The sequence below is a fragment of the Cupressus sempervirens genome, chromosome 11 (genome assembly GCF_028749045.1).
Source record: "Cupressus sempervirens isolate cs-2001-9-10 chromosome 11, ASM2874904v1, whole genome shotgun sequence".
Lineage (NCBI taxonomy): Eukaryota > Viridiplantae > Streptophyta > Pinopsida > Cupressales > Cupressaceae > Cupressus > Cupressus sempervirens.
This window is the reverse complement of record NC_143128.1, coordinates 43,615,082-43,627,944: the sequence shown is the minus strand read 5'-3', so window position 1 is coordinate 43,627,944 and position 12,863 is coordinate 43,615,082. Positions and strand designations below refer to the sequence as shown.

The 12,863-nt window shown below is 33.5% G+C and overlaps 1 protein-coding gene across 1 annotated transcript; it reads left to right on the top strand.

The window, feature by feature from the left end:
- The first annotated feature begins 404 nt into the window (after positions 1 to 404).
- On the top strand, positions 405 to 3,592 carry LOC149528161 (uncharacterized). The gene is made up of 3 exons (XM_089810402.1): positions 405 to 1,033; positions 2,436 to 2,753; positions 2,882 to 3,592. The coding sequence occupies exons 1-3, from the start codon at positions 745 to 747 to the stop codon at positions 3,355 to 3,357; spliced, it is 1,083 nt and encodes a 360-aa protein (XP_089666528.1). The 5' UTR covers positions 405 to 744; the 3' UTR covers positions 3,358 to 3,592.
- The last annotated feature ends 9,271 nt before the right edge of the window (positions 3,593 to 12,863 follow it).

The following is a 12,863-nucleotide window of genomic DNA, read 5'->3' as shown; positions in this document are numbered from 1 at the left end:
TGTACTCGAATTCTTGATCAATTCCAAAAATATACTAAATGATTGATGCACGAAGATTATAATTGATCTTTATGACACACTATCTTCACATACAATATAAGACTACTCAAAGCAATAAAGAGATGCCCAATTTTAAAATTGAAACTAAACATTCAAAGTTGAGATGCCCAATTTTAAAATTAAAACTCAACATTCAAAGTTGAGATCCACATGCTTTAACTTTAGAGTTATATTTAAACAAGTCCCTTCCCAAATCCAAGCCATTAGAAAACACGCATACATTTGACTTCCAAGCAAAAGATACCCAGATAATGCACATTTTTAGTAGCAAAGACCAGCAACAGCCTGTGCCGTACGGCAAACTCCTCTGAGATGGAGTGCCTTAAGTATTCATTAACAAAAAGGCAACAAAGAGCACAACTCTCAACACAGGCATTAATTCCGCCATTACGGCAACACAATTTACTAAACTTTTGGACCATCGATATGCGGCGGTGGTCCAGGAGGCTTCACGAGATATATCCAACTCTGCAATTCAGTGTCAGGCAGGCATTGACGAGCCCTAGCTGTCCATTCCCAATTTAAAAATTCGAGCACCATGTATAAAAGTAGAGAGGGTGTACCTGTTTCAACTACTGTGCTCTGCATCTCTTCTATGTGAGACAAATCAAGGCAGATAGCTTGTTTAAACGCGGGCTATTTGCTAGCCATTTGAGCTTTGCTGATATAGATCAGGGTTTTCATATGGGTTTTCGTGCCGAGTTATGGCTGGCCATGGCGGCTGTCTGTTTGGCCACTGTGGTGATGGTGTCTGCAGCAGGGAATGACAGTTATGATGCTGTTCAGGACTATCAAATGTTGCCGAGTACCCGAGGAGGGCGGGAGAGGGCTTTGTGCTTTGCCAAGAGTAGCAGGTGCCTGTTGAGGATCTTGACGTGCCCTGCTGAGTGCCCCGAGAGAAAACCCAGGAAGGCCAGGAAGGTAAAGGGATGCATGCTCGATTGCAGCAACAAATGTGAGACTACCTGCAAATGTAAGTTTTTCTAAAACGGGTTTGGTGGTCCCTTGACTCTATTGAAACTCAATAATATTATTCGTATTGGAAGGATAAATATGTTTACTAGATTCAGCAGTCCATTTAATTGTATGTCTCATAATAGAAGGATGAATATTCTTACTATTTCAGCATAATTTTCCTGGGCATAATGTCAAAAATTGGCCGTACCAATTTAGTGGTTTATTTCATAGTTCAGCAGTCTGAATTAAAGAACTTCCTTGAGCTTTAATGTCGAAAATTTGAGGCACTCATTCCTTGGGCTTAATGTCAAAGATTAAAGATATCTATTCAATGGTATTTCTGATATTAGAAGGATGAACATTGTAACTATTTCACCACTCTGAGTTAGAGCACTCTGTTAGAGAACTTACTTGAGCTTTATGTTAAAGATTGGAGGTATCCATTGTTTGGGCTTAATGTCAAAGATTGGAGGCTTCCAGTCAATAATATTTCTTTACATTAACAGGAAAAACAGTCCAACTATTTCAAGTCTGAATTAGTTAACTTCATTGGGCAAGCCTAAGATTGGACGTACTCATCTCTTATTAAGAGAATAAACATTCTGACTACTTCAGCAGCTTGAATTAGAGAGCTTTCTTACACTTAATGTCAAAGGCTGGAGGTATCCATTCCTTATTAGAAGAATAAACATTGTAACTACTACAGCAGTCTGAAGAGCTTCCCTGGACTTAAATCAAAGATTGGAGGGATCCATTCATTAGTAGTTTTTATATTAAGAGAATAAACAGGGTAATTATTTGAGCGGTCTGAATTGGAGAACTTCCTTGAACTTAATGTCAAAGTTTGGCGGTATACATTCCTTATTGGAAGAAGAAACATTCTACTGCTTAAGCAGTCTGAATCAGAGAACTTCTTTGAGCTTAATGTCAAAGATTGGAGGTATCGATTCCTTATAAGGATAAAGATTGGAGGGATCCATTCAATAGTATTCTTGATATTAGGAGGATAAACAGTGTTACTATTTCAGACTGTCCGAATTAAAGTAAATGTCAAGATTGGAGGTATAAGGAATAAACAGTATCCATTCTTAATGAGTCTGAATAGAGAACTTTGTTGGCCTCAATATCAAACATTGGAGGTATCCAATCTATAAGATTGGTCAGTTTGCTATCCCTGCCTAATCCTTGGAAATGCAATTTTTTTTTTTTTTATTAATCTGTTGGCTGTATTGAATGGGTTCAGTACGGTGTCCCCATAGCTTTCTAAAAATGAATTCAGTGGTGTAATCTAGAACAGGGTAATTAAAAAGCATAGCCCTAGACTTAGAGTGGGGCGTTCTGTTCTGTGACTTGGCTTGTAGATGATTTGTAAAATTCATATGTATTAATGTTTCATTTTTATTTATTTTTGGGTGCAGTAAGGAAGGCTAATTGTAAGGGTTACGGAGCTATATGCTATGACCCACGTTTCGTAGGTGGTGATGGTGTAATGTTCTACTTCCATGGTGCTAGAGATAAGGATTTTGCTCTCCTCTCAGACCACCACCTTCATATCAATGCCCACTTCATTGGTACAAAGCCTGAAGGTCGCAAGCGCCCCTACACTTGGGTACAAGCCTTGGGTCTGATGTTTGGCTCCCATGCCTTCACAATTGCCTCTGAAAAGGCGTCCACATGGGATGAAAGCCATGACTACTTCATCTTCACCTTTGATGGCCAGGAATTCAAAATACCAGGTTCATTTCTACTCCTTAACTTTTAATGTTGTAAGCAAGTATAAATAGGCCCTGATAAGTTGTGGCTTGTATTCTTGTTGATCTTGTGAACACACCATACTCATCTCAATTTGTTTCATTTTATTCAGAAGCAGCTTTGGTTGAGTGGACTCCTCCATCCTTGGGCCCTACTGCCATGAAAATTGAGCGCGTTGATGAAACCAATAATGTCAACATCATTGTCCCAGGGATTTTTGAAATTTTTGTTAGTGTGGTTCCCATCTTAGAGAAAGAAAATCTGATGCATAACTATCAGTTACCTGTTGACAATGTGTTTGCCCACTTAGAAATGCAATTCAAGTTCTTTAATCTATCATCTGAAGTTGAAGGCGTCCTTGGCCAAACTTATAGACCTGGATTCAACAATCCTGTGAAGAGGGGTGTCGCAATGCCTATCATGGGTGGCGAAGACAAATATGCTACATCTTCCTTGTTATCTACTGATTGCAACTACTGCAAATATTCCCAAGCTTCTACTAAGAGATTTGATGTAAATGGAATGAAGGCATTCAATGCAGAATGTACCAGCAATAACAACAATGGTGGCATGGTGTGTCGAAGGTGAACTTAAAATTCTTCAACAAGAAATGATTTGCATTGTAAATTTTCTTTTTGTAGATTTTAGACTAATGAAAAATAAAGGAGGCTTGACTCTCCAGCAATCATGACTCTTAAGTCAAGGAGGCGTGACAGTGTTCACATGGTTGTTGAGTTTTTAATTTAAAAAAATCGATTGAAGCACACAGTTTGTGTTCTCTCGCAAAGAATTGTGTCAATATAAATTTAATCCTTTTGTTCAACTCTTTTATCGGCTGGGCTATGTATTTCGGTCCTTGAAAAAAACAGTATTCCAACTTACAGGGTAAGATTATGTTGATATTTCAAAATATGTATGCTCCTCATCTCAACAGGTGGGTTTTAGAAAATTTGATTGCAATAGTAGGCAATAAAAATTATAATATTAAATCAAATTAAGGTTATTAAGACAGGCAGTCTTATGTATCTCGTTGTAGTGTTAAGAATCAGTATATCTTATATCTTTATATTCTTGTATATTTTTGTATTCTTGTACATATTAAATTAAATTGAAGGTTGTTAAGAAAGACAGTCTTATGTATCTCTTTGTACTCATAAGAATCGATATATCTTTGTATTCTTGTACATTCTAACCAAAAACAAAGGAAAAACATTCAACCATAAATAACTAAGAGACAATTTATACAATTTATTCTTGTACGTTCTAAACAAAAAATACATTCAACCAAATTTAAAATTTAACTAAGAGACAATTCTTTGTATTCTTGTACATTCTAACCAAAAAAATACATTCAACCAAATTTAAAAGTAACTAAGAGACAATTTATTCTTGTACATTCAACCAAATTTAAAAGTAACTAAGAGACAATTCAATAAATTGTAGGAATCTGAATAAATGGAAGGAGTTATAGTAAGCAATTAAAATGGAATTGATAAGTAACTTTATAAATTGAAGAAGTTATAGTAAACAATTAAAATGGAATTGATAAGTAACTAAGAGACAATACGTAACTAAGAGAGAATTCAATAAATTGTAAGAATCTAAATAAATTGAAGAAGTGAAGAAGTTATAGTAAGTAGTTAAAATGGAATTGAAAAGTAACTAAGAGATGATAAACAACTAAGAGACAATTCAATAAATTGTAGGAATCTGAATAAATTGAAGCAAGTTATAGCAAGTAGATAAAATGAAATTGATGGAAATACAATTGAAGGAATTTTTAGTAAGTAGAGAATTCAATAAGTATAGGAATTTGAATAAAGGGAAGAAGTTATAAGTCACTAAGAGACAATAAGTAAATAAGACACAATTCAATAAATTGTAGGAATATGAATAAATTGAAGAAGTTATAGTAAGCAAATAAAATGGAATTGATGGAATTACGATTGAAGGAGCTTTTAGTAAGTAGAGAATTCAATAAGTATAGGAATTTGAATAAAGGGAAGAAGTTATGGTAAGTAGTTAAAAAGAATTGCAATTGAAGAAAATTATAATAAATAGATAAAAAGGAATTGCAAATCGTCCCAAAGAATTGCATTGGACTATATAGTATAGAGGAGAAATAAACAATGATGATATTGGGTCAACAAGAAACACTTTGTTGTTTTAAAAATTGAGAATTTGTTGAATCTATTGTATAATTAGAATATTTCTCTTAGATAAATTCAAAAGGAAAAACTATATTAAAAAATAATATATTTTTCATAAATTAGATGACAATGTTTAGACAATGTAATGAACACGATTCCAATATAATGAACAAATGCTTACTGAAGTTGGCATTGCCATCCTCTGGGAGGAATATATTTTGTAAGAAGGTTAGTACATCTGAGCCTTACGGCTGAATCTCTTTAGCTAAGAGTTAAGATTTAAGGGGTATCAACTCCACCAAATTAATCTAGGGCATGATCCCGCCCTCATCCATTTTCATTGTTGAAGTCATGCATTCAACGAGACTAGATCATTGGTGGGCTCTTTAGGAACCTTTCAACTTCACTGATAGACCAAGGGCCCATTGACACATCTTATAACTAGCAATCACACTTTGGTGTGCAATAGGTATGTTGAAGATTATTGAAGATAAATTATGAAGAATTATGTAAAGAGGAGAGGGGTAGAGAAAATGGCATTACTCTTCATCTTTTTCTATAACTCTTATCTCCCTCTCTATAATAATTTACCTCTCTCTAGCTCTCTCTATCCCTCTAGCTTGAGCTACATCTCTCTATCTTACTCTATCTCTTTCTGTCACTTTTTATTTGTCTCCATCTCTTATAACTCTATCTATTTACATCATCACATGATATAAATATTCTTGTTAGACTTCTCTAATAGGATATTGCTCTGATGTACCTCTTCTCCATATCTAGAAACATCTATGTCCCTCTCTCTCTCTCTCTCTCCCTATCCCATCCCTACCATCTCTACCTACCTATTTCTCTTCTCTCATCAATATCTATCCCTTTTTTCCTCCACATGTCCCTCTCCTATATATCCATATTTTCACCCTTATCTCCCTCTGTCTTTGTCCCTCTCTATTCCTATATATCTCACTCTCCTCCCTCTCTTCTTTATATATTTCATTGGACCTCTCTCCCTCTCCCTCTCTCTCTCTCTCACACACACACACTAATATATTTTTCTTTATGTCAAGAATAATATATCAAATAATTATATATTTATATTAATTTTTATTATTATAATTTTTTAAAAATTTATCAACTTAAGTTTGTTAGATAATTTAAAAAAAATCTATATAATCTTTTAAATATCATCTAGAATCTATATATAATTATTTTTAAAATTTACATTCATTATAATATAATTAGTATGTATACATTTAAATTGAGAATTAATTTTATATTAAATTATTATAAATATAAGAATAGATTTGACCTATTTAATTCAATAAATTTCTATTTTAGTATTTTTAAAAACTTTTTAAAACTCTTACATTATTCTTATATCATTAAAATTTTAAATTAAAATTTATTGTTTTATGAATATTGTCCTAATATAAAATGTGTAAGCTTAAATAATAAAAGAAATATTATAAGAGACACAAATGTTATGTTTTAGAGTTTGTAAATTTATTTTAGATATATTTAAAGAAAAATATATTTTATTTGTGTATTTTTAAATAAAATTTAATAATATATTAAAATAGTTTGCTAACAACTAGACATTTGAAGACATTTGAGAGAATACATGGTGGAGAATGTTGTTAAATTAAAAATAATGACTTGACTATTGACTGTCTAATTTAATCCCCTATTCTTGTAATCCTAAGGTGTGATATAGCTGGAATGTCCTTGGTACTATGAAGGGAGCATTCCTTATAGAGTTTTGGCCCGCAATTTTCGTACACAATAGATGCCTTGAAATGCATAAGGGAATATCTATCTTGCTTGGGGTAACACACAATGCCATTAACATGCAAGAGCGGAATAGGATTTCTCAAACTATCCAAAACATCTTCATATACATAGCCACACACACCAATAACTCTTTTTACGTGCCTTGAAATAGAGAAGGGAATCTCTATCTTGTTTAGGGCAATGTACACAATGCCATTAATGAGAAAGAGTAGAATAGAATTTCTCAAACTACACACAACATTTTCATTATGCGTAGGCGCACACACACCAATAGCTCTTTTTCTACAACATCTCTAAATGATGATTAATAATGGATGTCTCCCACTTCACTTTGTGAATGCAAATGAAAATTTTCTTGGTCATTAAAAAAGAAATTGGTAACTTGAGTAAGTACAACAACTTCACATGGTATTGCAACAAGTTATCACTAGCACATTTCCCCTTATTTTTCCAAAGGCCATATTGGCCTATGAATTCTTTTTTTTTTTTTTTTTGTTTGTTTGCCCGATTTGGTCAAAATTTTGACCAAATTAGGGTTACCCAATTTGGTCAAAATTTTGACCAAAACACATTGAATAGCAAAAAAGAAAAAAAGCGGCAATGCATTTTCTTTTTTGGCCAGAGGAGTTGGTTGGATGTGCTCTACATGCACAGTAGCCATTTGAGGTAAGAAGTTTGCATTTTGAGTTGCTCATTAAATTCAGTCGATGATCTTTTCTTCTAATGCTACTGCTAATTGTAAAAAAAAAAATGTTAAATAACTCTTTGGGAGTCTTATTGTTGTGAGAAAGATTCGTTCAAAACTTTGGCTGCTTTGCTTTTATTTCCTTGCGAAAATACTGCAAAATTGAGGAAGGAATTTTGGATTTTTTAGAGCCTTGAAAGCCCTTTTTTTTGGCTCAAACATTTTCTAAAATGGTTGCTTTGTATACAAGTTGGTGAAGTTCTTTCTTTATTTTAGCTTAAACAATTTGTCAAATGAGTGTCTCAAATTCATGCTGTAAAATCTATTTTTTGAATTCTTGCTTAAATATTTTGTTTTTTTCAATATGAACCTGTTTGAAATGTGCGATGAATAAAATCTACATGGGAAAGTCTGAATGCACCTAATAGTCTCTCTCCAATGAATCAATACCTGATATTATATGGATATTTGACCATCTTGAGACAAGGAGTTATCTACTTAGCTTTTTTTTTTGGGTGGGGGGGGTGTGGTGTTACATACAATAGACAATACCTTTCACATAAAGTTGGTCAATAAATTTGTTAGCCTTTTTTTTTTTTTTTTTTGGGAGGGGGGGGGGGGGGGGGGGGTTGTGGTAGCAATAGACAATACTTTCACATAAAGTTGGTCAATAAATTTGTTAAAAAAAAAATTTCAAGCTTGGAAACCTCGTCATTTTAGCCCATCCTACAAAAATTCAGTACCCATTTACTCATGGTATTGATATTTTCCATAGCAAAATTTGGAACCTGGTAGTAACCCATTCCCTTTCTGTCTCCCATCTATTAAAAATATTCACAAGCTCTCAAACATAAAATAGAGTGTGCTCCATAGTGTGCAAGAATTCTACATCGTCATCATCTTAATAGAACCAACAATGGAATATGAGAATAACAATTAAATTTGCAAAAATGTCTTTCAAGATAAATGTTTAAACAAGCAAAATAATATTCATAACCAGACCATATCTTGTTGTTCACACTCACATAAGTGTGACCCATGATCAAAGGGTAGCATTGTCCAATTTGTGTCGACCGTTGAAACAATGATGGTGATCCATGTATCTTTAGGAACAATAAAATTTTGATCTCTATTAAGATATCCATTGCCTCTTCATTTAATGATTTGCAATATTGTACATCTAGTTTGATGAGTGAATTTAAAGCCTCAAAACCACCATTGAGCATCCTCAAGAGTGAATTTCAAAGACTTGAGTTAACCAAATGACTTTGGAAGGCTCTCCAAGTTGGAAAAGCCATTCAAATCCAATAAATTCATAGTAGATAGAGCTCCAAAGCTTTTGGTAATTCAACCAATTTCTCACATCCCTTTAAAATAAGAATTTGCAAAGTGGACAAATTGCCCAAGTTGTCTAGCAAAGAGGCAAACTCAGTGTAATTGCTTATATCTAGTTATAATAAAGATTTGAGTTAGTTGAAGGTGGGTGAAAATTTAGCACAACTAGATAAATCCAAGACTTGCAGAGTAGATAGGTTTTGAATGCTTTCTAGAAGTGTACTGAGATTGTTACATCTACTTAGGTCTAAATTAATTAGAGACTCTAGTTTACTAATGTTTCTTGGAACTGTCATGAGGGCATCATAGGCACTTAAGTCTAAGCATTGGAAAGAGGATAGATTTCTTATTAGGGTCAAAAAGATGTAGAAGGATTGAGGAGTGTGTCATGATTTCTTATTAGGGTTAGAAATATGTTGAAGGATCGAGGAGTATGATCTCAAACATTGATGCAAATATCTCCTACACAGTTCAGTTTAGAAACTAACACACTTACCATCATGCACTATGGAAATTAAGCTCTAGAAAAAGATCATATGAATTTTGATTGTAAACATCAATGCAGAAAAACCCCTAGACAGTTTGATTGAGGAACTAATCACACTTTACGAGACTCAAAACTCAAAGAGACCAAAGATTTTAGATTTTCAAGTCTAAAATAATAATTGTGTTTAGTATCTAGATTCAACTATGTAGAAGCTATTTTCATAAATGATTTAGATCATACTTCATGATCTCATCAAGTTGTTGAATGGAATATAATTTGGAATAATTATTGATATAAAACTGAATTGAGAAACTAAGTACTCTTCAACTTGATAAAATTCAAAACCCAAATGAAGAAGTCTAAATAGTTATGTATGGGATTTTTCTACTAGTGAAGCAAGTGAACCCATGCACACATTGGGAAAGTGCAACAAATGGATGCTTCTTTGTTTCATCAATTGAAGAGTTGCAAGCAATGTGTCAATCAAGTTTGTTTTGGCATCAACATTTTTAATAAGGACTTTTTCAAGATATGGAATCTTGGTCACACCAACATTACACACAAATATGCCATAAACTGGTCTCCTTTGAAAAGCTTCATGAATGATTTTTTAAGTGACTTCATAATCACTTACATCGGCAACCTGCACAAACCATGGAAATAGAAAACAAAGATAGAAAATTGAAAATGGCTTGTGCAACCATCTATCAAAACATAAGATAAAATAAGAAAACATAGGTTGATTTCATTGACCTTGGTATTGATCATATCCTTTCTCACACTATTATTTCCATTACTACTCCTTTAGAGGCTTTGCAAAGATGATGCAAGTCTGGTGGTAATTACTATGTTTTACTTACTACTAACTCTTAACTAAGGCTTCTTCCAAGCCTACCAAGCATTTCATAAGCTATCCCTTAGGATTCTCCAAGATTAGAGACTAGATGATAGGCCTATTCCTTGTGCCAACCTCACCTATTCTAAATGTCTCTACTTAACCCTTCACAATACCAAAACTAACTCTCTCTACCTAACCCTTCACAATACCAAAACTAGCTCTCACACCTCACAACACCTCTACCACCTTACACTCTCCAAGATCTTTATCAGCACCATACCCCTATAAGCTTCTAAAAAACTTAACTCATTGTCAACTAAGTGATTTCAAAACATTCACAAGTTTCTACACACCTTTGTGGGCTTCAAAACACTGATTCTCACAAACTCTTCCTATGTAGAATCTTCCTTCTAGCCCTACCTTGGAATTAGGGTAAGAAGTCCAACTCTTCTAAAAATCTACCATAACTAAAGGTAGATTCAAACACACATTATTGAGATTTACTTAATTCCAAAATTATAGATTCCAACTTGTTCATTAAAACATTTAACTCGAACGCCCTAGTTTAGGCTATTAGGCATACAACCCTCACTCAAGCTATAATTTTAAACAATCTTAAATAACCCTACAAAATGAACTGAATACTTCATTACCTTACTTAAAACTTTCAAACTACTGATGTTTAGGCTCCTAATGACTAAGGAGATCATTAAACTATCAAACCTTTGTATTGCTGAGGATTTCCTTGCTGACTACTGCGACTGGTTCCTAAACTATGATAGCCTACCTTTCCTTCTCTCCCAAATGGTTATTTAGTATATTATGATTAAAAGAAACCTTCAAAACATTCATGCAACTCCTTCACTTACCTCTTCCACATCCTCAATTCCAGATTCTCATATTTCCCTTGCAACATGTAACTGCTGATTCTCAGGCATCTCCATTACAAGACACCAAGATATGGTTTTGAACACATAAGATGGAAAACCAAACAACCAAAAGGAACCTTTCAATCTTCCTAACTTTCTAAAATGAGAATATGCAACTATTTACCCCAAAGGAACATTTAACTTGTTGTTGATTAAGGAAAATAGGTTTTGAAGGGTGCTTGAAACCCTTTACAAATATTCTAATTTTCAATGAAGCCTAAACTTAGAAACAAAAACCCTTAGACAAAATAGTTCACCAAACAAAACAAGGTGACCAAGGTGGCCTCACAGATAACACAGTGCACTATTACTAACTAAAAAAGTTTTAAATGGGATCCTGAAACGCTATCGTTACAAAAGAAGACATTTAATCTTGAACCATGTCAAGATACAAAACAATAGGACAAAGAGACTGGGATAACCAAAACAAAAAGGGACCACCTCAAAAAAGACTAAGCGAGCAGCTAGAAAAGAAATTCAAGCCTCAAGATTTACTTTTAGATCCCATCTTTTGAGAAAGTAAAGACATATCAAATGATGGAAAAGAGGGCTTGACCTTTTTTCCTTTTACTTTTGTATATCCATCCTCCACCATCCCATCAACCTTCTACCAAGAAAAGTCATACAAACCACAAGAATCCCCCAAATCCCTACTAGCTAGGGCAAAAATACCACCACCACATGAAAGAGGGGCAACAACTCCCCTCGAGCCAAACACATGTAACTTATTGTTTAACCTGTGGATCCAGATTACTTTGCATTAACATTGATCCTTGCCTTCATTACAATTAATAAGGAAGTTTAAGAGTCACAACCATGAGATATTAGAGAAGAACAAGGACTGCAATCAAATGATAGTATATTAGCAAAAGCTCACAATAAATGACATATTTATTATACACATTCATACATCATGCTCTACATCTTTCTTCTCCATATCTCTTCACTAATTTTCTACATGACAATGTATTGTTCTTATAAAAACACATGACCTTTCATCTCCTCTAAGAGGTTTTCCAAGGTGGATAACTATTTACCTTCAAAATCTTGTTATTTTTGCAAAAATTGCTGACAACAAATTTTTAGCAACTTTTACACTTTTTTGCATATTTTGAATTTTATGATCTAATATACTTTCTAAGAACCCTAAATAGGTTTTGAAGGTTCATCATGACATCTTAACACTACATTATACTCTCCATTTATGCCCTTGCATAGTATTTTCACATTTTAAACTCATTTTGACCCACAATGCTTAAAACAAGAACTTGGTCAACATGACCTTAATTGAACACTTGAAAACATGAAATGAAATAACTAATCTTCTAATCTACTATGACTCAAAAAAATGCTAATTATGCTTCAAAATTCCATGAGATATGGTCAGAGTGCTCCTACACTAGAAGCTTAGAAAGATTACTTGCCACCAAGGTCACATAAGCACCTTGCATAATTTCTTCGTTGGCAATCTCAAGCCCAATGCCACTAGAGCTTCCTATTAGTGCAACATATTTTCTCTACAAGTTGTGCATAATGGATTATTTTCCTCATGATGGGAGAATCTAGAAGAGAATTGAGAAGAATGGTTATTGTGGCATTAAATAAAAGTTAAATAGACATAATGTGAATAGCGATCATAAGCCTCTTTATTTTTTCATTGTGTATTGGTGAGGAATTTAGTCTCCATAAATGTAATATATATATCCATGAAAAACTTTGAACTATTTTTTGTTTATTTTGTTAATCAAGGATATATCAAATAAATTTGCATCTTTAAAATTAGTTTGCAATTAAAATTTATTATAAAAGGGTAAAAGCACAAACTTGTGTCACCTTTTTTGATATCTTGTACCGTTTCGGACAGAACCCTTTTGGCCGTAAC